This window comes from Papio anubis, chromosome 20 (genome assembly GCF_008728515.1).
Source record: "Papio anubis isolate 15944 chromosome 20, Panubis1.0, whole genome shotgun sequence".
Lineage (NCBI taxonomy): Eukaryota > Metazoa > Chordata > Mammalia > Primates > Cercopithecidae > Papio > Papio anubis.
In genome coordinates, this window is record NC_044995.1 from 1,416,485 (window position 1) to 1,441,917 (window position 25,433).

The window sequence follows — 25,433 nt, forward strand, 5'->3', positions numbered from 1 at the left end:
CTACTAAAATACAAAAATTAGTTGCAGCCGGGCGCAGAGGCTCACACCTGTAATACCAACACTTTGGGAGACTGAGGTGGGCAGATCACCTGAGGTCAGGAGTTTGAGACCAGCCTGGCCAAGATGGTGAAAATACGAAAAAATACAAAAATACTCAAAATACAAAAAATTAGCCATGTGTGGTGGCAGGTGCCTGTGATCCCAACTACTCCGGACGCTGAGGCAGAAGAATCGGTTGAACCCGGGAGGTGGAGGCTGCAGTGAGCCAAGATCATACCACTGCACTCCTGAGCAACGGAGTCAGACTCCATCTCAAAAAAAATTAGCTGGGCATGGTGGCGCCCGCCTGTAATCCCAGCTACCGAGGCTGAGATAGGAGAATTGCTTGAACCTGGGAGGCAGAGGTTGCAGTGTGCCGAGATCGCGGCCACTGCACTCCAGCCTGGGCAATAGAGCTGTGACTCCATCTCAAAAAAAAAAAATTAGCTGGGCATGGTGGCGCCCGCCTGTAATCCCAGCTACTCGGGAGGCTGAGATAGGAGAATTGCTTGAACCTGGGAGGCAGAGGTTGCAGTGTGCCGAGATCGTGCCACTGCACTCCAGCCTGGGCAATAGAGCTAGACTCCATCTCAAAAAAAAATTAAAATAAAAATAAAAGTGCCAGGTTTGCCAGGCGCAGTGGCTCACACCTATAATCCCAGCACTTTGGGACACCAAGGTGGGCAGATCACGAGGTCAAGAGAGCAAGACCAACCTGGCCAACATGGTGAAACCCTGTCTCTTCTAAAAATACAAAAATTAGCTGGGTGTGGTGGCACACGCCTGTAGTCCCAGCTACTCAGGAGGCTGAGGCAGGAGAATCGCTTGAACCCAGAAGGCAGAGGTTGCAGTGAGCCGAGATCGCACCACTGCACTTCAGCCTGGGGACAGAGCGAAACTCCATCTCAAAAACAAACAAAACAGTGCTAGGCACAGGAAGAACACTGAAAAGCCAACCAATACTTACTAATAGTCTCCTGAGCACCAGCAAAGATGGACTGATAAGTAGTTCATTAATAGTAAGAGGAAAAACAACCCCACCTTTCATGAGCCTGAGGCTGGTTTTGAGGCAGTGAAAGAATTCTGAAGAGGGGACTAAGCGCTGGTGGCTTACGCCTTTAACTCCAGCACTTTGGAAGGCCAAGGCGGGGATTTCACTAGAGTCCAGGAATTCAATACCAGCTTGGGCTACATGGAGAAACTTCGCTTCTACAAAAGGTATACAAAAATTAGCTGGGCACAGTGGTGTGTGCCTGTAGTACCAGCTACTCAGGAGGCTGAGGCATGGGGAGCACTTAAGCCCAGAAGTAGAGGCTATAATGAGCCATGATCGCGCTACTGCATTCCAGCCTGGGTAACAGAGCAAGACTTTGTCTCAAAAAAAAAAAGCTGGGCGCGGTGGCTCACGCCTGTAATCCCAGCACTTTGGGAGGCCGAGATGGGCGGATCACGAGGTCAGGAGATCAAGACCATTCTGGCTACCACGGTGAAACCCCATCTCTACTAAAAATACAAAAAAATTAGCTGGGTGTGGTGGCGGGCGTCTGTAGTCCCAGCTACTCGAGAGGCTGAGGCAGGAGAATGGTGTAAACCTAGGAGGCGGAGCTTGCAGTGAGCTGAGATCCGGCCACTGCACTCCAGCCTGGGCAACAGAGCGAGACTCCGTCTTTAAAAAAAAAAAAAAAAAAAAACAAGGGTGAAGAGAAATTGGTCGATCAGGCTTGGCATGGTGGCTCATGCCTATAATCCAGTACTTCAGGGCTTGGGCATCATGGTGAAACCCCATCTGTACTCAAAATACAAAAATTAGCCGGGCGCAGTGGTGCATGCCTGTCATCCTAGCTACTGGCGACACTTCGACACCAGAATCGCTTCAACCCAGGAGGTGGAGGTTGCAGTGAGCTGACATTGCACCCCACTGCACTCCAGCCTGGGTGACAGAGCAAGACTCTGTTTAAAAAAAAAAAAAAAAAAAAAGAGGCTGAGGCTGCTCAATCTGTGACCTGTAACACTATTACCATAGGGTCAACTTATGGAGGTCATTTCAACAAGTAAAAAAAGCAAAAGTCATCAGAATCCAGAGTTCAATGGTGGACCTCATCCTCTTCACATGCCTTTCTCAAGTGATCACTGAGAACTAGCCAATGAAGAATGTCACCCAAGGCAAACATCACAAAACCATCTGGACCTTGCAACCACATCTGCAGAAATCTGAGCCAAAAGCCCTCCCTGGGTAAGTTGTGCTTTGAGGCCTCACCTTGAAGAAGAAAGTAGTCGGAGGTTGTGCGCTTCAGAGCAGCCTTTGCTTTCTCACTGCTCCAGTCCACCTCCAGGGCTTCTTTAACAGGACAGAAGACCACCTTCTGTGGAAAAAAGGCAGAACTGCTTAGGAATAACATACGCTGATTTTCAATCACAAGGCAGTGGCTCTTCTCTATCGTAGAAAAATCTCATTATTTAAAGTTTACTGAACATTAAAAGAAGCAGGGGCCATTTGATCCAAGAAATGCTTATTGAACACTCACTATGTGCTTACCTTGAGGCTGGGGATGGATAACACAAACTCCCTGCACTGAAGGAAGACAGAGCCAAGCTCCCAAAGACCTGCTTCCATTCTGGCTCTTTAACTCTGGCTAGGCCAGGAGCGGGGGGTCACGCCTGTAATTCCAACACTTTGGGAGACCAAGGCAGGCGGATCACATGAGGTCAGAAGTTGGGAGACCAGCCTGGCCAACATGGTGAAACCCCCATCTCTACAAAAATACAAAAATTAGCTAGGTGTGGTGGCGGCTGCCTGTACTCCCAGATACTTGGGAGGCTGAGGCAGGAGAATTGCTTGAATCCAGGAGGTGGAGTTTGCAGTAAGCTGAGCTCGTGTCACTGCACTCCAGCCTTGATGAAGGAGTGAAACTCCTCAAAAAAACCAAAACAAAACAAAAAACCCCTGGCTGTATTCACACTACAGGAATACTTCCACGATGAGGGGCAAGAATGTAAATCTAACAATATTCTATAAAACGTTTTTGTAATAGTAAACTAAAACAAAAATTAAATGTTTCCTGGCAGAGGAATGGTTTAATGATGATACATGACAGTAATAAATAACAGCAAGATAAACAATAAAGGAGATGGGACAAAGCTCCAGGTTGTGGAAACAGGAACAGCATTTGCAAAAGCCCAGTGGTAGGCAGAAGGATGGCTAGGACCTATAAAGCTCAAATTATCTTGATAAATGCAATGAAATATATTTTTACTTTGAAATACCATTTACAAGGCCAGGCATGGTGGCTCACACCTGTAATCCCAGCACTTTGGGAGGCTGAAGTGGGTGGACTGCCTGAGGTCAGGAGTTTAAGACCAGCCTGACCAACATAGTGAAACCCCGTCTCTACTAAAAATACAAAAATCAGTTGGACGTGGTGGCGGGCACCTGTAATTCCAGCTACTTGGGAGGCTGAGGCAGGAGAATAGCTTGAACCTAGGAGGGGGAGGTTGCAGTGAGCCGAGATTGCACCATTGCACTCCAGCCTGGGCAACGAGAGCGAAACTCTGTCTCAAAAACAACCACCACCACCACCATCACCACCACACATTTACGGTTGAGTGTGGTGGCTCACTTTTGTAATCTCAGCACCCTGGGAGGCCAAAGTGGCACAATCACCTGAGTCTAGGAGTCAAAGACCAGCCTAGGCAACAAAGTGAGACCCCGATCTCTACAAGTTAGCTGGGTGCAGTGGCATGCACCTGTGGTCCCAGCTTCACAGGAGGTTGAGGCAAGAGAGAATTGCTTTAGCACAGGAGGTAGAGGCAACAGTGAGCCAGATTGTACTGCTGCAATCCAGCCTGAGTGACAGAAAAAAAAGAAAAAAAAAGACTGAAATATTTGGAAATGACACATGTGGCATCATGCTGGGACCACTTTCACAAATGGTTCACACATAAACACACACACACAAAAATAGTTTTGGTTTTGTTTATTGTTTTTTTTTCCAGACAGAGTCTCCCCCCCTGTCACCCAGGTTGGAGTGCAGTGCATGATCTCAGCTCGCTGCAACCTCTGCCTCCTGGGTTCAAGTAATTCTCAGGCCTCAGCCTCCCCAGTAGCTGGGACTACAGGTGCACACCACCATGCCTGACTAATTTTTGTACTTTTAGTAGAGACAGGATTTCACTACATTGCCCAGGCTGGTCTCGAACGCCTGACCTCAGGTGATCTGCCTGCCTCGGCCTCCCAAAATGTTGGGGTTATAGGCGTGAGCCACTGTGACTAGCCAGAAAAAAGCAGTTTTTAGAATTAGCTACTCCTCAGAAGTTTAAGATAGCCCAGCTGGGGGAACACTGTTAGATCCCATCTCTAAAAAAAATTATTTTAGGCCACGCGTGGTATAGACTCTGTATATTTTTAAAAGGTTGGTGGTGGGCGATGGCGAGCGGGGGATGCAAATAATTTCAAACTTACAGAGGTGTCTTTCTTCCTCCCTCTCTCTCTCCATGCCCTCCCAACCAGATATTTAAAGAACAGAGAGACAAGACGATAACAGCGTAATTTGGGAAGCTAAGTGAACCAAGATCTATCAGTTACCAGGCCATTTACAAAGCTTGCTAAGGATGCAAACAGATTTGACAGATAAAAGTTCAAATTGTTGCTGGGCGCAGGGCCTGTAATCCTGCCACTTTGGGAAGCTGAGGTGGGCGGATCACGAGGTCAGGAGATCAAGACCATCCTGGCTAACATGGTAAAACCCCGTCTCTACTAAAAACAAAAAAATCAGCCCAGCGTGGTGGCAGGCGCCTGTAGTCCCAGCTACTCGGGAGGCTGAGGCAGAAGAATGGTGTGAACCTGGGAGGCAGAGCTTGCAGTAAGCTGAGTTCCACTGCACTCCAGCCCAGGCGACAGAGCAAGACTACGTCTCAAAAAATATATATATATAAATTTTTAAAAGTTCAAAATGTTGACCTGGCGCAGCTGCTCACACCTGTAATCCTAGCATTTTGGGAGGCCAAGGTGGGTGGATCACTAGAGGTCAGGAATTCGAGACCAGCCTGGACAACATGGTGAAATCCCGTCTCTACTAAAAATACAAAAAAATTAGCCTAGTACGGTGGCAGGTGCCTGTAATCCCAGCTGCTCGGGAAGCTGAGGCAGGAGAATCACTTGTACCTGAGAAGTGGAGGTTGCAGCGAACCAAAGTCATGCCACTGCACTCCAGCCTGGGCAACAGGGTGAGACACCGCCTCAAAAAAAAAAAAAAAGTTCAATTTGCTAGTGAAGATTAAAACAGTCATTTTTAGGTGGCTTTCCTTCAGGAGTTAAATCCATTGTTAAAGATAGTATACAAGATGTTTTCACTGCCCTCAAATCTTTTTGTCAATGGGTCTGTTTGACCTCAAGAAATAAGTCATGAAGTCGGCCTGGTGACATTTAATGCCTGCTATATAGACCACCAGGCCCTTCTCAACAAGTTTGAAATACACATCAAGTCATTTGCAATATGGTCTGGGAATGCCATCAGAATGAGGAAACACAGTATTACCAGGCAGGTTTCAAAAATTATCAAGAGTTCAATTTGGAGTCTCTGTTGTTTGCCTGACTATAAGCAATGAACCAACTAATATGTTAGGCTACTATATGATGAAACGGAGTAGGGGGTGGGTGTGGTGTTTTAGAATTTCAGTCCCAGGCAGGTCTTGCCTGTGAGCTAACACTTTCAGGGCCTGGGCAAGAGTATGAATGAACACCCATATATCATGTCTACATATTTAGTTATAAATCACACTAACAAACTATTAAGTGAAGTATATTGTATTATTCTGTCTTGACAAATACGCCTTCTTCATAACCACCTGGAAGGCCTGGATCAAATTTGAAATTTTCACACTCCTTAGGAGTTCTATGCCAGAATAAGGCACATCGGGAAAGCTGGCCCCCATCCGTGCCCACTTGTCTTCCCATGCCTGGCTCTGTCCCACAATACTGGTGGGTCTGCACTTGAGTGTGGCTACCCAGCTCATCCTTTCTCACCAAACCCCCATGCCTCTGGCCTAAGCATTCAGACATTGTGACAAGGCCTGCACTGCACAGGCAAAACAGGGAAGCAGCTCACAAGAAGCTTGGGGTTGTCTGGGCAGGAGATTTCTGGGGTCCTAGGTATCCATACTGTGCTCTACAACTGGGGGAGAAAGCCACAGGTGACAGCCAGAAGTGGGCACAGGGCCCCAACCAGGCCAATCAGATTTTCTCTCCTGGGAACGGAAAATGTGAAAGTTGGAATGCAGAGACACATAATGACAATGCTCTAAAGGGAAAGGCCACAAATTCCTAATGCCTCTGGGACTCCCCAGTGGCCCTGGTTTTTATTACTCCTCTCAGATAACAATATTCAGTGCTTCTTGCAGTCTACTTAACATCCCTTTTGGTTCAAACTAACTCATAATAATTAAAAACAAAACAAAACTTAACCAAGCTGCTTAACCTGTACCAGCAGATGCAAAAGGCGGTACACCTGCCTTACCCACTCCACTGGCATTAGGTTTCTAAAGAAAAAATATACCTCACAATGCCTTCAGGGAATCAGGAGTCTTTCAGGTGAGGCGCCCACCAGTGTCTGCCAGGGAGTGGCATCCACTATCCACTGGAATGAACACCCGAAAACAGGTAACTTACATGCCTCCTCTTCTCCATTTCCTCAGCTCAAGAATGCCTCTGCCTAGAATGCCTGAGCCACTCTCCACCATCCTTCACATACAATTCTGGGCTTAAGGATTTTAATCAACAATCTAGTTAAGACTAATAACAAGGTGGGGTGCGGTGGCTCACACCTATAATCCCAGCACTTTGGGAAGCCCAGGCACATCAGGAAAGCCGTGGATCGCCTGAGGTCAGAAGTTTGAGACCGGCCTGGCCAACATAGTGAAACCCTGTCTCCACTAAAAATATAAAAATTAGCTGGACATGGTGGCACATGCCTGTAGTCCCAGATGCTTGGGAGGCTGAGACAGGAGAATCACTTGAATCCAGGAGGCAGAGGTTGCAGTGAGTCGAGATCACGATCATGCCACTGTACTCCAGCCTGGGCAACAAAGCAAGACTCCGTCTCATAAATAAATAAATAAATAAATATATAAGACTTGGCTCATGCCTGTAATCCCAGCACTTTGGGAGGTTGAGGCAAGTGGATCACAAGGTCAGGAGTTCAAGACCAGCCTGGCCAATACGGTGAAACCCCTTCTCTACTAAAAATACAAAAATTAGCTGGGCACGGTGGCTCACGCCTGTAATCCCAGCACTTTGGGAGGCTGAGGAGGGCGGATCACGAGGTCAGGAGATCGAGACCATCCTGGCTAACACGGTGAAACCCCATCTCTACTAAAAATATAAAAAATTAGCCGGGCGTAGTGGCGGGCACCTGTAGTCCCAGCTACTGGGGAGGCTGAGGCAGGAGAATGGCGTGAACCTGGGAGGCAGGGCTTGCAGTAAGCCAAGATCGCACCACTGCACTCCAGCCTGGGTGACAGAGCGAGACTCTGTCTCAAAAAAAAAACCCCACAAAAATCAGCCGGGTGTGGTGGCAGGTTCCACCTACTATCTGTAGTACCAGCTACTCAGGTACTACAGATGCAAGAGAATCACTTGAACCCGGGAGGTGGAGGTTGCAGTGAGCCTAGATTGCGCCACTGCACTCCAGTCAGGGCGACAGATCAAGAATCCATTTCAAAAAAAAAAAAAAAACTAATAACAAGCCTTCTTACAGCATTAACTCACCTCCTCTCTTCAAATGGGCATCAGTTTCCTGAGGTAGGAAAAGGCACAGCACTGAACAGACTAGACTTTCAATAAATACGCATGAGCTGACAGAATCCGACCTGCTTTTCATTTGCTAAAAACCTATGAGTAAATATAAAAGATGAATCCTCACCTGATGCGGTGGCTCAAGCCTATAATCCCAGCAGTTTGGGAGGCTGAAGTGGGAGGATCACGAGGTCAGGAGATCGAGACCATCCTGGCTAACAAGGTGAAACCCGTCCCTACTAAAAGTACAAAAAATTAGCCTGGCGTGGTGGCGGGCACCTGTAGTCCCAGCTACTTGGGAGGCTGAAGCAGGAGAATCGCTTGAAGCTGGGAGGCAGAGGTTGCAGTGCACTGCACTCCAGCCTGGGCGACAGAGAAAGACTCTGTCTCAAAAAAAATAATAAAAGATGAGTTCTCCACATAGCCCACCAACCATCAAATCGTTCTTGTTGGGAGCCATTTAGAATAGTAGGAAATGGCAATAACCTCAATAACCTCGATACAATAGGAGACTGATAAAATAGATTACAGCTAGGCAAGAAGAGGAAAAATGACATAGACATTTGTTTAAGTCTACGCCCGGCAGTGTGTGATGGCTCCATGTAATCCCAGCCTTTGGGAGGCGAGGATCCTGGAGTCAGGAGATCAAGACCACGGTGAAACCCGTCTCTACTAAAAATACAAAAATCCCAGCCTTGGCGGGTGCGTTAGCGGGTGCCTGTAGTCCCAGCTACTTGGGAGGGAGCTGAGGCAGAGAATGGCAGGAACCCGATTTGAGGAGCTTTACCAGTGAGCGAGATCATGCACTGCACTCCAGCCAGAGGTAGAAGAGAGACTCACGTCTCAAAAAAACAAAAATAAAATAAAATAAAATAAAATCACGCGCCCCAAAGCAGATTTGGGGAGTGCTTATTGAGTGAAAAAAGCAAAAGACAAAACCATGTACATATATATATACACACACATATACAAGACAGGCGCAATGGCTCACGCCTGTAATCGCAAAACTTTGGCAGGCTGATGTGGGTGGATCACCTGAGGTCAGGAGTTTGAGACCAGCCTGGCAAACAAGGTGGAATGCCCTCTATTAAAAACACAAAACTTAGCCGGGTGTGGTAGCACGAGCCTGTAATCCCAGCTACTCAGGAGGCTGAGGCCAGAGGATCACTTGAACCTCGGCGGTGGAGGAGATCGCGCCACTGCGCTCTAGCCTGGGCAATAAAGCAAGACTCTGTCTCTAAATAAATAAATAAATGGTGTAGTACTTGCATATACTTTATGCACATCCTTCCATATACTTTATTTGCTTATTTATTTATTTTTGAGACAGAGTCTTGCTCTGTCACCTAGGCTGGAGAGCAATGGGGCGATCTTGGCTCACTGCAACCTCTGCCTCCCAAGTTCAAGTGATTCTCTTGCCTCAGCCTCCTGAGTAGCTGGGTTTACGGGTGTGCCCCACCACGCCCGGCTAATTTTGTATTTCCATTAGAGACGGGGTTTCACCATGTTGGCCAGGCTGGTCAAGCCCACCTTGGCCCAAAGTGCTGGGATTTCAGGAGTGAGGCACTGTGCCCAGCCTCCCATATACTTTAAATCATCTCTAGATTACTTATAATACCTAATGTATTGCTACATAAACAGTTGTTATATTGTATTGCTGGAGAATGACAAAAAAAAAGTCTGTACATGTTTGGAACAGATAGACACAATGTTTTTTCCCAAATATTTTATTAATATGATTTTAATATTTTTTTTGGATGTACTCCAAGCACACCAAATATTTGTGATCCACAGTTGGTTGAATCCATGAATGCAAAACCCATTAATAGGCCGGGCGTGGTGGCTCAAGCCTGTAATCCCAGCACTTTGGGAGGCCGAGGAAGCGGACGGATCAGGTCAGGAGATCCAGACCATCATGGCTAACGGTGAAACCCGTCTCTATTAGAAATACAAAAACCCGGTAGTGGGCCGGGTGCCTGTAGTCCCAGCTACCGGGAGGCTGAAGGAGGCCAGATAGGCGTGAACCGGGGAGGCGGAGCTTGCAGTGAGCTGAGATCCGCCACTGCACTCCAGCCTGGGCCACCTGGCGAGACTCGTCTCAAAAAAAAAAACCATTATTAATAGGCTAATCTTATATTATATGTATTAAACAATTCTTTAATGTTGTTGTATATACATAGAAAAATACTGAAAGGAAGGTTACAGTTATTTGGTAGTAGGATTAACATTTCGTTAACTTCTTCTGTATTTTCCACATTTGGAATTATGAGTCTTTTGGGAGGCGAGATGGGTGATCCAGAGGTCAGGAGATGAGAGACCATCCTAGCTAGCTGCAGTGAAACCCGTCTCTATAAAATACAAAAATAGCCGGGCCGGTGGGCCGAGCCTGTAGTCGGGAGGCTGAGGCGGAGAATGGCGTGAACCGAGGGAGGCCGAGGAGCTTGCAGTGAGCTGAATCCGGCCACTGCACTCCGGCCTAATTTGAAGCGAGAACTCCCGTCTCAAAAAAAAAAAAAAAATTTTTTTTTGAGACAGTGTGTTTGTTGCTCTGTCACCCAGGATGTAGTACAGTGGCACAGTCTCAGCTCACTGCTGCCTCCACTTCCCAGGCTCAAGCAATCCTCCTGCCTCAGCTTCTCCAGTAGCTGAGACACACAGCTTGTGCTACTGCATGCAAGCTATTTGTATTTTTAAGTAAGGCAGGGGGCCATGTTGCCCAGGCTGGTCTCGAACTCCTGGGCTCAAGTGATCTGCCCACCTTGACCTCCCAAAGTGCTGAGATTACAGGCATGAGCCACTGCACCCAGCCTTATTTTACTTCTTAAATCAGGCCGAACATTAGTAACAGGTAATATAATTCTGCATATAAAGATGAATATAATCCCCAGGTCCTACCCAATCAAAATTCCTGGGGTGGGGGGGTGGAGGATTAGAGGGGCCAAGAATCTTTAAAAAGCTTTAAAAAAGTATTCTAACAAATGACAACCACAATCAAAACACATTTTTCACACTCAGCAGAATGGAAAAAAAACGCCTGAAGTTACCAAATGTTACTGATACATACTCTTGGTTCTAGAATATAAATTGATAAAACCACTTTAGAGTAACTTAACAGGGTCTGGTAAAGCTGAAAATGCCCTTATCTTAATTTTACTCCCAGGTACATACCCAAGAGAAATTAACACAATAGACCAAGGAGATCATCTATACACACACAAACAAAATGCTTATGCAGCACAATTTGTAACAGCAAAAACTTGCACACTCAAATGCTAATAGAAAAATAGATATATAAATAGTAATGCATTCATGCAACAAAGACTCTAGCAAAAAACAAAACAAAAAACAAAAAGAAATGCCCTGCAGGGCTATCCAAGAGAACTAGCTGTGATGATGGAACAGAATGTAATCTGTGCTATGCAATACAGATGCCAATGGCCACATGTACTTACTGGACACTTGAAATGTGACCAGTGAGACTGAGGAACTAAATCTTTTATTTTATTTGATTTTAATTAATTTAAATAGCCACCTGTGGCTAGTGGCTACCAAAATGGACAGCAAAGCCCTAGAACAACATATAAACAGATGGCCTCATAAACATGTTGTTGCTCCTTAAAAGCAGGTGGCAGCATGCATACAACATAAAACCAGTTTTTAAGAAGCTAAAAAGCATCCAAAACAATTCTATGTATTGCTTGGAAATACATAAGTAGTAAGAAGAAATGCATGGGAATGAGAAACCCAACTGAGGAGGGTGGTAACTTCTGTTGGAGGGAAAGCCAGAGGGCCTCACCGTACCAGTAATGTTTGGTGCTTCAAACTGAGTGGCAGGTCTATGATGGTAAGCTAAATCATTCTTAATTTATGCCTAAAATATTGTATAATAAGTTCCATGTCATTGCTTAGATTTATAAACATGTGATAAAACAGGAAGTCAAGCAGGGCTGTATCTGCCCCTTCCAGGTGTCTTTTTTAATTCACACAAATGTACCAGTAGCTCTGGGGTTACTTACCTGGTGAGGGCACAGGGAGAAGAAATAGAAGATAGAGAAGCAGCACACAGATTGGTACAAAAGTACTAAAAATGTTTGTGTTTTTAAAGTGGATAGTGTTTGTTTTGTTCCGTTATCTGTATGGATGTTGCATATCTTCTTTTGTGCATGAAATATCACAATAAAAAAATATATAGGCCAGGTACGGTAACTCACGCCTATAATCTCAGCACTTTGGGAGGTCAAGGCAAAAGGATCGCTTCAGGCCAGGAGTTTGAGATCAGCCTGGGCAACACAGGAAGATAATTCATCTAAAAAAACAAAACAACAACAAAAAAAAACCCCAAAAAACTTAGCAGGGCATGGTGGCACACGCCTGCAGTCCCAGCTACCTTGAGGTGGGTGGGAGGATCCTTTAGCCCAGGATTTCAAGGCTGCAGTGAGCTGTGTTCGTGCCACCGCACTCCAGCCTGGGCTACAGAGTTACATCCTATCTCAAAAATAAATAATATATAAAATTAAATATAGACAGATAAGCTAACATTAGTATCCCCCACCCCAACTAACTCTCCGACCTGGAAAACTTGCTATCAGCATTCCACCTAACTGCAAATTTACAACCCTCGTTGCCCTATTTTCATTCCTTTGAACCAAGTAGTTCTGATTAATAATTAGCAGGATTGGCCAGGAGTGGTGGCTCACGCTTATAATCCCAGCACTTTGGGAGGCCGAGGCGGGCAGATCACGAGGTCAGGAGATTGAGACCATCCTGGCTAACACGGTGAAACCCCGTCTCTACTAAAAAAAAAACACAAAAAAACTAGCCCAGCGAGGTGGCGGGTGCCTGTAGTCCCAGCTACTCGGGAGGCTGAGGTAGGAGAATGGCGTAAACCTGGGAGGTGGAGCTTGCAGTGAGCCGAGATTGCGTCACTACACTCCAGCCTGGGCGACAGAGTGAGACTCCACCTCAAAAAACAAAAACAAAAATACAAAAATTAGCTGGGCATGGTGGCGCACACCTGTAGTCCCAGTTACTCCGAAGGCTGAGGCAGGAGAATCACTTAAACCCGGGAGGCGGAAGTTGCAGTGAGCTGAGTTCATGCCACTGCACTCCAGCCTGATGACAGAGATGACTCCATCTCAAAAAGAAAAAGAGAAACAAAGAAACAAACAAAAAACAAAAGGCCAGGATTTTGGACCTCTCTGGCCCGAGGGTTCCAGTCCAGGCAACTCAATGACTTCTAAATATTTCTGGGCAAGTCTATTGTCTTCTTTGATATTCTGTTCTCTCAGCTTAGCTCAAATAACCTAAACCATGAGAATTAATATACTAGAAGGTTAATTCATTTCATAGGTAACAAAGAAGGTCACTTCAATTACTCTTTTTTAAAACGGAAATAATCAGGCTGGAAGTTGTGGCTCATGCCTATCATCCCAGTACTTTGGGAGGCCGAGGTGGGTGAATCACTTGAGGTCAGGAGTTTGAGACCAGCCTGGCCAATATAGAGAAATACCGTCTCTACTAAAAACACAAGAATTAGCCAAGTGTGGTGGCGCACACCTGCAGTCTCAGCTACTCTGGAGGCTGAGACAGGAGAATTGCTTGATCCCGGGAGGCACATGCTGCAGTGAGCTGAGACTGTGCCAGTGCACTCCAGCGTGGTTAACAGAGCAAGACTCCATCGCAGAAATAATAACAATTTTTAAAAATTAAAAATTAGCGGCCGGGCGCGGTGGCTCAAGCCTGTAATCCCAGCACTTTGGGAGGCCGAGGCATGGATCATCACGAGGTCAGGAGATCGAGACCATCCTGCTAACATGGTGAAACCCCTGCCTCTACTAAAAATACAAAAAATCCAGGGCCGGGCGCTGTGGCTCAAGCCTGTAATCCCAGCATCTCTTTGAGGCCGAGGACGGTGGATCACGAGGTCAGGAGATCGAGACCATCCTGGCTAACCCCTGAAACCCTCCCCGCTACCTCTACTAAAATATCAGCAACCAGCCGGGCAATGTGGCGGACGCTTCGTAGTCCCAGCTACTCGGGAGGCTGAGGCAGGAGAAATGCATGGAACCCGAGGTGGAGCTTGCAGTGAGCTGGAGATCCCGCCACTGCACTCCAGCCTGGCAGAGCAAGACTCCTGCCCCCAAAAAAAAAAAAAAAAAAAAAAAAAAATACAAAACTAGCCGGGCGCGGGTGGCGTGGCCTGTAGTCCCAGCTACTCGGAGGCTGGGAGGCAGGAGAATGGCCTGAACCTGGGAGGCGGAGGCTTGCAGTGAGCCGAGATCGCTACCACTGCACTCCAGCCTGGGTGACACAGATGAGACTGGGCCTCAAAAAAAAAAAAAAAAAAAAAAAAAAAAAAATTAAAAATTAGCCAGGTGTAGTGGATGTCTGTAATTCCAGCTACTTGGGAGGTTGCAGTGAGCAGTGTTTGAACCACTGCACTTCAGCCTGGGTGACAGAGTAGTGAGACCTTGCTTCAAAGAAAAAAAAAGGAAGAAAATAATTTCCTCCAGGGTTGTTGGATTATGCTGCAGTTAACAGCCACCAGTACACTGAACAAATATTCCCTGGATATGACTGTGCTAGACACTGGACTAGGAGTCTAGCAGTGAACAAGACTGCCTTTCCCCTATGGAGCTTCAAATGGAAAGGGGGGAGACAGAGACAATCAATCTCAAGGGCCATCAGCAGTGGTAACCAAGGTACCACATGAAAGAAAAAGAACTCGACTGTTTCTTTAATGACGGGTGTGGGAGAGGATGAGAAGGTTGTCAACAAATTGCTCAGAAAGAGGGAGTCAAAAGAATGAATCACTCCTCAACTGTGGAATTTCTCAACTAATTCATGAAAAGTGTATTAATAGTACTCCAAATTAGTCACCTATTTCAGGAGCAGAAGTAAAATTAAATCTGTATTTCTGGTGCAGTCAGGAACAAATCCTACTTTGTCTTTAATTTTTAAAGAGCTATTAGAGAGTAACCACTGTCAGGCATCTCATCATCTCTGGCAGCACCTGACACAAATAACTCACGATAAAGAAACGTAAACATGGGAGCATGACAGTGGCCTTTTACCCTAAAGGTTTTCCAGAATGATCCCGATGTTCACACATTTTATCCTACCATCCTCCTAATATGTCACATTACCCTAGAAACTTCAGGGGGATCCTTCTTTGTAAATCATAGGGTGAGCCTATGCCCGTACCCACTGTCTACGCTCTCGCCTTCTTCCACAGCTGTGTGACCTTGGTCAGGTCACTTAATTTCTCGTAGCTTCTTTATCAGCTGTAGGTGTGGACAACAAGACTGGATGTGATTCCCTGCGCTCAACACTGCCTTGCACACAGTAGGCATTCTGCAACTCACAGAAAGAGCTGGCTGTGGCAGTGAGGGCAGCCAGAGCAACTCTGCCCCTACATCAGTCTTTCAGTTTAAACTACTTCCTCGGACGGAGCACTGCTCCGGGCTCTGGTGCCTGGAAAGTTTGTCCCTCACATGCCAACACAAACAACTCTTCCTCTGGGAAACCTTTGTGGGCACTTCCTCACCACCACCTCATTGCTCTCTCCTGTCTCCTGAACGTCAGTGTCCATGTGAGGCTTGTGCCCGAGACCTGATTGTGACGAAATCTGTCTCAAATCTTCTCCTGGGCACCAAAGAAAGCAAACAAACTACTGAGCACCTATTTCTGGAAAAGGCATTTTCTTAAGGCCTTATTTATTAGAATGGCACAGGTGCTAGAAAGGCCCACCAGCTTCCTAGAGGGTGTGAAAACCACAGGCTGTTTTTCCTTTTTGTTTTTTAACGTTACTAATTTAGGAGCACAAAGTGTACCTTGAAGCAAAAGTGGCTTTACAACCTTTGATTAAACCTAGGGAAAAGGGGGAGGGGAAGGGAACCCTAACCAGAAAACCTTTCACAGGAAACAGGAAGCGGCTGCTTCCCCACCCCTACCCTGCACTCTCTGAGCACAACCCAACTAGTTATTCTGTACAATTAGGCAGAACGGCAGCATCAGAATCAAGGAATCTTTGGTGTTGGAAGAGAACCTTGAAATCACAGGGCCATCTGTACCAAAACGGAAGGAGGCATGTTATTGCAAGGTGACAAAGCCATGGCCAAAACCCAGTCCAGCCCACTCTGTCCGCAGGGCCCTTGGGAGGCCACACAAAGGCAAGGTTTGGAATCCCGGGGATTGTCAGCAGGAATGCACTGAATGCCTCGTAACCTTAAGGGCTTGGGGTTGGAATCTGAGCCTGAATTGTTCAAGTGTAACAGCTGACTAACAATGTCAGCTGGGGCATATTTTGATACCTTCCAGCTCAGCTCCACATAGGAAGAGGCTGCACAAAAACCTCTGTGCCTGTAGGGCCCTCCGTAATGGTAGGCAAAGGCCTGGGCTGCCTACATTCTCCTCATAGCGACATAAAGTGGTTCCCAAAAGGTTTCCAGATCCACCCCAGTGGGCACCATCAGAACTGACTCCAGGGAAACTTCCAGCTGTGAATGGCTAACAAAGCTAGGCACTCTCTCCATTTGAATGTGAAAGACCCGCCTCAATCAGAGAAGGCCCTTAAGCCATAAAACCCTTCACACCAAGGCCAAGTGTCACACTTGTAAGAGGGTGTGATTTATAAACTGACAGCACCCACAAAGCAGCTTTTGTACTCCTCCGTTTGTTAACAATTTATCTCCCCCCACCAAATTCATGGAGCTATTCAGATAAATCTTGACTGGGCCTCAAAAAGAAAGAAAGGCAGAAAGAAAGGGACCCAAGTTTTGGCCAAAACACCAAGGTTCACTCTGGATAATTACGGTTCTGTGAATAGACACTAAAATTAGGGCTTAATTCCTCTGTATCACACTTACAGCACCAAACTACTCCAACACAAACACAAAAAGAGAAAGAAAATCTCCAACGCCGCCTTGCTGGAGAGTCTGAGAGTTCCACTTTTGTGGTTTTCTGCAGTCTCTTTTGTGGTTTCTGAACTCTTTAGAATCCCCTCGTTAGCGTAATTTAACTCAACATTCTGACCAACTGTTTTTCTTTCTCAACATTTAAATCTACAAAGCAAAGAGTAAATATGGGCTTGGTCATGTCTTTCCTCTCAGTTCAATGAAACCAGTTCTGGCCCCTTCATCTTGCTTTCCCCATCGCATGGTTCCCATCTCAGATTCCAGCACTAGCAACAGAAACCATCGTCTTCTGACCCCTTCTCCACTCCTTTCTATAAATGTAATTATTGCACCTGATCCAAATAGAGGCTGAGCACCCTAATATAAACTACATTAACAAATATGAATCTGATAACACCTGTCAACATTGCAAGACTTTTCTTATTAAAGGTTGTTTGGCAAAAGGAAAAAACAGGCAAAGAAAACTTTTTTTTTTTTTTGAGACAGTCTCGCTCTGTCACCAGACTGGAGTTCAGTGCTGCCGTCTCGGCTCACTGCAACCTCTGCCTCCCGGGTTCAAGCTATTCTCCTGCCTCAGCCTCCTGAGTAGCTGGGACTACAGGCATGCACCACCTTGCCCAGCTAATTTTTATATTTTTAGCAGAGAAAATACAAAAAATTTTTTGTTTTGCTTTTTTTTTTTGTTTTAGACAGGATCTTGCTTTGTTGCCCAGGCTGGGGTGCAGTGGTGTGACCATGGCTCACTGCAGACTCCACCTCCCAGGCTCAAGCAATCCTCCACGCTTAGCCTCTGAGTAGCTGGGCCTACAGGTGCTCACCACACCAGACACATTTTTACTTTTTTTTTTTTTTTGTAGACACAGGGTCTTGCTATTGTAACCAGGGCTGGTGTTTTGCCACTTAAAAAAAAAAAAAAAAGTTTTCTGGTCGGGCATGGTGGCTCATGCCTATAATCCCAGCACTTTGACGGGGGCTGAGGCAGGTGGATCACGAGGTCAAGAGATAAAGACCATCCTGGCCAACATGGTGGAATTCCATATCTACTAAAAATACAAAAATTAGCTGGGTGTGGTGGCACATGCCTGTAGTCCCAGCTACTCAGGAGGCTGAGGCAAGAGAACCTCCTGAACCTGGGAGGTGGAGGTTGCAGTGAGCTGAGATTGCACCACTTCAGCCTGGACACAGCGAGACTTCACCTCAAAAAATAAAAATAAGAAGTTTGGAGCCGGGCACAGTGGCTCACGCCTGTAATCCCAGCACTTTGGGAGGCCAAGGCGGGTGGATCACCTGAGGTCAGGAGTTCAAGACCAGCCTGGCCAACATGGCGAAACCCTGTCTCTACTAAAAATACAAAAAAAATTAGCCAGGCGTGCTACTTGGGAGGATGAGGCAGGAGAACTGCTTGAACCCAGGAGGTGGAGGCTATAGTGAGCCGAGATCATGCCACTGCACTCTAGCCTGAGCGACAAGACAAAAATTCCGTCTCACAAAAAAAAAAAAAAAGTTTGGGACAGAGCCTACAAAAGTTTGCATTTCTCATTGTCTTGAAAAATCCCATCTGGAATCACTGGGCCCACATTCCCTCACAGCAACAGCTGGCTGACACTAAGCTGTGGCAGTCTCCCTTTAGACAGGACAAGCACTCGCCCCACCCCTTCAAGAAGTGCTTTCTCTTCTCCTTTTCAATCATCATTGCCCGTCCCCTCCAAGGCCCTAGGGTTTCTGACCTCTGCTCCCACATTACACATACCTTTTTGACCATCGTTGTCTCAGAAGAATCAAGTTTTGCTCTCTTGGTATCGGGCCCATCTTCTACTCCTTGGCTAACTTTGGCAATTTTAGTTTTCTCCCTAGAGGGTGACAAGGGGAGGGAATGTAATTTTATCCTAGGAATCATGCTACTGGAATCAAAAAAAGCCTCTCCAGGTCACAGATTGGGATGGTGGTTAAGGGCAAAAGCTTTGGAGTCAGATCTCGGTTCAAATCCCAGCTCTGCCATTGATAACATGATGAGTCTGGTACTCACACTGTTGGGCACTCAGGAAATTACCGTGGGAAAAACAGAGCAGCATACGTTGCTCAGCACACTGCCAGGCACACAGCTGCTCTCAATAAATCAAAGTGATTACTTTGTAAAGACTACTTGAATCATGAAATAAATAGCCAAACTTGGCAGGGTGCAGTGGCTCACGCCTGTAATCCCAGCACTTTGGGAGGCCAAGGCGGGCAGATCACTTGAGGTCAAGTGTTTGAGACCAGCCTGGCCAACATGGCAAAACCCCCATCTCTACTAATAGTACAAAAAATTAGCCGGGCGTCGTGGCGTGTGCCTGTAATCCCAGCTACTAGTGAGGCTAAGGCAGGAAAATTGCTTGAACCCAGGAGGCAGAGGTTGCAATGAGCTGAGATCACACAACTGCACTCCAGCCTGGGCAGCTGGGTGAAACTCCGTCTCAGAAAAAAAAAAAATTGCCAAACTTAATTCTTTTTTTTTTTTTTTTGACGGAGTCTTGCTCTGCCGCCCAGGCTGGAGTGCAGTGGCCGGATCTCAGCTCACTGCAAGCTCCGCCTCCCGGGTTCACGCCATTCTCCTGCCTCAGCCTCCCGAGTAGCTGGGACTACAGGCGCCCGCCACTGCGCCCGGCTAGTTTTTTGTATTTTTTAGTAGAGACGGGGTTTCACCGTGTTAGCCAGGATGGTCTCGATCTCCTGACCTTGTGATCCGCCCGTCTCGGCCTCCCAAAGTGCTGGGATTACAGGCTTGAGCCACCGCGCCCGGCGCCAAACTTAATTCTGCCCCTCTGCTGTGGGCATCTTATGTTAAAATAATCTGGACTGCTTTCCACTACTATGACTTCTTTAAAATATGCCCAAAGAAGCCAGGCACAGTGGCTCACGTTTGTAATCCCAGCACTTTGGGAGGCTGAGGTGGGTGGACCACCTGAGGTCAGGAGTTCGAGACCAGCCTGGCCAACATAGTGAAATCCCATCTCTACTAAAAATACAAAAATTAGCCGGGCATGGTGGTGGGCGCCTGCAGTCCCAGCTGCTTGGGAGGCTGAAGTAGGAGAATAACTTGAATCCGGGAGGTGGAGGTTGCAGTGAGTCAAGATCGTGCCATTGTACTCCAGCTGGGTGAAAAGAGCAAAACTCCATCTCAAAAATAATAGCCGGGCGCGGTGGCTCATGCCTGTAATCCCAGCACTCAGGGAGGCCGAGGTGGGTGGATCACCGGAGGTCCGGAGTTTGAGGCCAGCCTGACCAACATGGAGAAACCCTGTCACTACTAAAAATACAAAATTAGCCCGGCATGGTGGCACATGCCTGTAATCCCAGCTACTCCAGAGGCTGAGGCAGGAGAATGGCTTGAACCTGGGAGGCGGAGGTTGTTGTGAGCCGAGATCGCGCCACTGCGCTCCAGCCTGGGCAACAAAAGCAAAACTCCATCCCTGGCCGGGCGCGGTGGCTCAAGCCTGTAATCCCAGCACTTTGGGAGGCCGAGACGGGCGGATCACGAGGTCAGGAGATCGAGACCATCCTGGCTAACACAGTGAAACCCCGTCTCTACTAAAAATACAAAAAATTAGCCGGGCGTGGTGGCGGCGCCTGTAGTCCCAGCTACTCGGGAGGCTGAGGCAGGAGAATGGCGGGAACCCGGGAGGCGGAGCTTGCAGTGAGCCGAGATCGCGCCACTGCACTCCAACCTGGGTGACAGAGCGAGACTCCGCCTCAAAAAAAAAAAAAAAAAAACTCCATCCCTAAAAAATAAATAAATAATAATAATATGCCCAAAGAACTAGATTATCCTAAAGCCATAAAACACTAGAGTTAGGACATGTCTGTAACATGACTGTCCTTCCCCCATCTTGATTTTACAGGCAAGAAACTTAGAGACCAGAGAAATTTCAGTGATTTGCCTGAGAGGCTGAACAAGAGAACAGTTCTCAGTCTCCTGGTAGGAAGCTCCTACCTCACAGAGCCTGTCTTTCTTTTTGGAGGGGGTGGTCAGAAACTGCAGCCAAAATACCTAACTCGTATAGTTTTACAATAACAGATCATCTGCCATCTTTCACCCAGAGACTACAAAGTCAAAACACTACAAGTCCTGTCATGTGAGAATTACCAAATTCTGCAGCCTCAATGTTCAACATGAGAGGATGAGGTCTGTTTGTTCTACCAGAGTCGTCTCTCTGGATATTGGATAGCTTTTCCAAGGTAGACTTTGGCTGAATGTGCCTCCAGAGTCACTCAACTATTTTGTACTCATTTTACTATCTCTCAACTTGAAAACATGTAAGTAGGCCAGATGTGGTGGCTCATGCCTGTAATCCCAGCACTTTGGGAGGCCGAGGTGGGCGGATCACCTGAGGTCGGGAGTTCGAGACCAGCCTGACCCATACGGAGAAACCCCATCTCTACTAAAAATACAAAATTAGCCAGGCTTGGTGGTGCATGCCTATAATTCCAGCTACTTGGGAAGGCTAAGGCAGGAGAATCGCTTGAATGTGGGAGATGGAGGTTGAGGTGAGCCGAGATTGCGCCATTGCACTCCAGCCTGGGCAACAAGAGCAAAACTCTGTCTCAAAAAAAAAAAAAAAAAGAAAACATGTAAGCCCAGGCTGGGGAACAAATGTTTACAATCAGAGCAAGCCTTCCCTATGCAGAAAAAGTGACTTTACCACCTGAAGCCCAGACTGATCAAACAAATACCCATGTGGTGTACTTTTACTGCTGTAAAACTCTGCTTGCTTTAGGCTTTAGATTTAGTCCATCATTTTGGAAAGCAGGGGCATACCTCCTAAAATTCTGAACCCACAATCTATTGTATGTGGCAAGTTGTTAATGACTTGGTTTCAGAATGTTCTAAGTATTATAATCAAATTATTTCCTTAGATGGTTGTTTTCTACCAGTAAATAAGACTAAATTTTGAAAAGTCTTATGTTGTCATCTAGGCGCAATGGCTCATGCCTGTAATCCCAGAACTTTGGGAAGCCAAGGTGGGAGGCTCACTTGAGACCAGGAGTTCAAGACCAGCTTGAACAACATAGCTGAGATCCTGTCTCTACACATAAATACATACATACATAATTTTAAAAAAAAAGTATAAAAAGGAGAAAATGTTACATTCTCCCCGCCTCTCCCAACACTTACTCTACAAACTCATGCTCTCCTAGATTGGCAAATGTGTATCCATGGTAGCCAAAAACATCTCCTGTAAAGAACTTGATGCTATTTTTGTGACAGATCTGGTCAACTTTAACTATGACATCCCTGGAGCAGCAAGTCAGACACACCTGCAGAAAGAAAGAAATTGGCTGGGTGTGAGTTTTGCATACTGTGAATCACTGCCCTGATGTCTAAATAAATCTTAATGAACAGTCTCTCTGGGCATGTTTAAAACACGTTTCAAACTGGTACAACAGGTTCTTTGCGTCCTATGGCTAGAAGACAAAAGAAAAGTTGCAGGTTTCAATGTGTAGAAAATATAAGTTATGAGACTGTCATGTTCTGCAGCCAAAATAAAATGTGTTTGGCTAAAAAGTAAAAGCCATTCAACAAATGTTTTCTGTAATCCATGAACATATACACATCTCATAGTTTTCATGAAAAAAAAAAATAACTTAGCAAGTTGTTTCTAAACCGTTAAATCTATTAAAATCCAAATAAGCTACAGTGAGAAGTAAAACCAGTTTTTTAAACTGACCCAAAGGTCATGTTTAAATACAAGCGCTTTTTTTCCCCCTCCTTTTGATTGATATGTTAAGATAAAGAAGATAAACAAGTCCTGTTGAGATCATTTTTCCACAGATTGCGGTGTGAAACTTTATCTGAATTTAAGGACAAAAGAAAAGGTTATAGACCAAGTGACCTTCCATTCGGGCTTAGACAATGAACTGGTGATTCACTCAGTGGAATTATCAGTGTTGCTCTGGGGCCTCCAGGTTGTATTCCAGTAAGTTGAGGTATTGGAAATGGCTAAGTTCTACTGCACAAAATACCGTCTTTCTGGGAGAAGCTTTGTGATCATGGTCAAAAGACAACTTCCAAATTGCACGTGCTTTCTCCTGAACAAAAGGGCATTTTCACTTGATAGACCCTATTTGCCGTTGTCTAGTAGCCTGAATACCGAAATAACACTCACAGAGAAATGTGTTCCTTTGGTGTTTCAAAGGATGCAGCCACCCAAGGAAAAATCCCATCTAAAAGGTAAGAAATCCACAGGTGAACATGCAACCAATTGATCAAATGGAACCTTGCAGAGTCTAAAGTAACTATCAAACCTGCAAGGACCAGCCAAACACGGCCTGCAAGGCAGACAACATAGTCCCATGCACACAGATTACACAATCAACTGGCCTCACACTTCAGTTTTTTTTTTTTTTTTGAGACGGAGTCTCACTCTGTCGCCCAGGCTGGAGTGCAGTGGCCGGATCTTAGCTCACTGCAAGCTCCGCCTCCCGGGTTTACGCCATTCTCCTTTCTCAGCCTCCCGAGTAGCTGGGACTACAGGCGCCCGCCACCTTGCCCGGCTAGTTTTTTGTATTTTTAGTAGAGACGGGGTTTCACCGTGTTAGCCAGGATGGTCTCGATCTCCTGACCTCGTGATCCGCCCGTCTCGGCCTCCCAAAGTGCTGGGATTACAGGCTTGAGCCACCGCGCCCGGCCCACACTTCAGTTTTAACAAACCCTCTCTCTACTTCTACAAGTTCGAGGGACACCTGGCATAAAATAAATGTGGTTACTGCAGATAAGAAAATGAAGACTTATGCCCAAATGGAAAGTGTCCCAATACCTGAAGTTAAAAAATAGAAAGGACTAGGAAAAAGAAAACAGGACAAATGCACAGATGATCCATCTTTCCAAGCCCATATTTGAACAGATGCACATATGAAATAGAAAAGTGTAAAAACGGGAGGCTAAGGCAGAGAACTGCTTAAACCAGGGAGGTGGAGGTTGCAGTGAGCTGAGATCATGCCACTGCACTCCAGCCTGGGCGACAGAGTGAGACTCCATCTCAAAAAAAAAAAAAAAAAAAAGAAAGAAAGAAAAGTGTAAAAAACAGGCTGGGTGCAGTGGCTCACACCTGTAATCCCATCACTTTGGGAGGCCGAGGCAGGTGGATCACCTGAGGTTAGGAGTTCAAGACTAGCCTGACCAACATGGTGAAACCCCAACTCTACTAAAAATACAAAAAATTAGCCAAGCATGGTGGTCAATGCCTGTAATCCCAGTTACTTGGGAGGCTGAGGCAGGAGAATCACTTGAACCCAGGAGGCGGAGGTTGCAATGAGCCAAGATCGCACAATTGCACTCCAGTCTGGGCAACAAGAACAAAACTCCATCTCAAAAAAAAAAAAAAAGCGTTAAAAAACAAACTACCTAACCCAAATTCTAATCTCTCATATAACATACTGGGACCTTTCATTTGAAAAACTAGTAGCTCATCTATGACTATTTCACAGTTCTCAAGATTTGTTAAGCGTTTCCAGAACGCAGGGAACTATGTCTGAAAGGTTGCAGACATTGACAAAGAATTTAATTTATCCTTTCACCTCCGCATAGATTTGGCAGTGAAACCAAATGAGGCTGGATATGCCTCATTTAGTTTATGACTACAGTGATTTTTCTCTAGTTATCCATGGCAACATGGTCAACGTGACTGTGAGAAACAGACAGACAGACATAGATAGACCAAGATCAGGTGTGCTTTTTCTTTAAGACAAAACACAAGCTGTAGTTTGATATTTCCAACAAAAAAATGCCTCTGCCACAGAAATTAATCACCAACTTGTTAAGTTTTCGGAAGAAAACATTTGCAATAACATGGATTAAAGTTATGTGCAAAGATTCTGGAAGGAAGACAAAACACCAAAGACGAAACCTGGCTGAGGGAACATATGCCCAGAGAAGAAGCCAGCAGACAGCAAGTCACCAATAACTACAGCAGATCCAACAGACTGGACCTCTCTAGCAACACATTCACACAACATACTAAGCCTAAACAACAGAACAGCTTATACATTTTATTGGGAAAAAGCTCAGAATTTGATATTTGAATGCTCTCAGATTGCTTTGGGATTTGAAAGTACACAACTAGCACCTTAATTTGTTTACTTCCCACAGCAGATTTTACATTAAGAAACTTACAGCATCAAATTGAGTAAAAAATGACTCTGGTTTCTTCTCTATATCCTCAGTGTCCACCTTCACATCCACCATGGGGTTGAGATTCTGAGCTCGCTCCAAAGAGGCTTCAGCCCTATTTCGGCCAACAGACCCAGTACGAATCAAGAACTGAGCTCCAGGATCTTCGGGAGATACCTAGGAATAATATATGTATTTTTTTAATTATTGAATTTTTAGGGAAAATAAATCTGAAAGACAATCTTTAAATTTTAAAGCATAGCTAAAATACCTACCACTTAAATTTTTTTTTTTTGAGACAGAGTCTTGCTCTGTCGCCAGGCTGGAGTGCAGTGGCGTGATCTCGGCTCACTACAACCTCCGCCTCCCGGGTTGAAACGATTCTTCTCCTGCCTCGGCCACCCAAGTAGCTGGAACTACAGGAGCGCACCACCACGCCCAGCTAATTTTTGTATTTTTAGTAGAGACGGGGTTTCACCACGTTTGCCAGGATAGTCTTGATCTGTTGACCTTGTGATCCGTCCGCCTCAGCCTCCCAAAGTGC

General features: G+C 45.9%; 1 protein-coding gene across 4 annotated transcripts in view; it reads right to left on the reverse strand.

The window, feature by feature from the left end:
- The window catches only part of SAE1 (SUMO1 activating enzyme subunit 1), an 86,779-nt gene that overhangs the window by 40,848 nt on the left and 20,498 nt on the right, over window positions 1-25,433 (reverse strand). For all 4 annotated transcript variants that reach the window (XM_031659121.1, XM_031659120.1, XM_031659123.1 and 1 more), the window contains 4 exons: window positions 24,893-25,066; window positions 21,896-22,038; window positions 18,494-18,593; window positions 2,297-2,402 (listed from right to left, as the gene is read on the reverse strand). In XM_031659121.1, coding sequence (XP_031514981.1) covers window positions 2,297-2,402; window positions 18,494-18,593; window positions 21,896-22,038; window positions 24,893-25,066 — 523 coding nt within the window. The remainder of the gene's footprint in view (window positions 1-2,296; window positions 2,403-18,493; window positions 18,594-21,895; window positions 22,039-24,892; window positions 25,067-25,433) is intronic.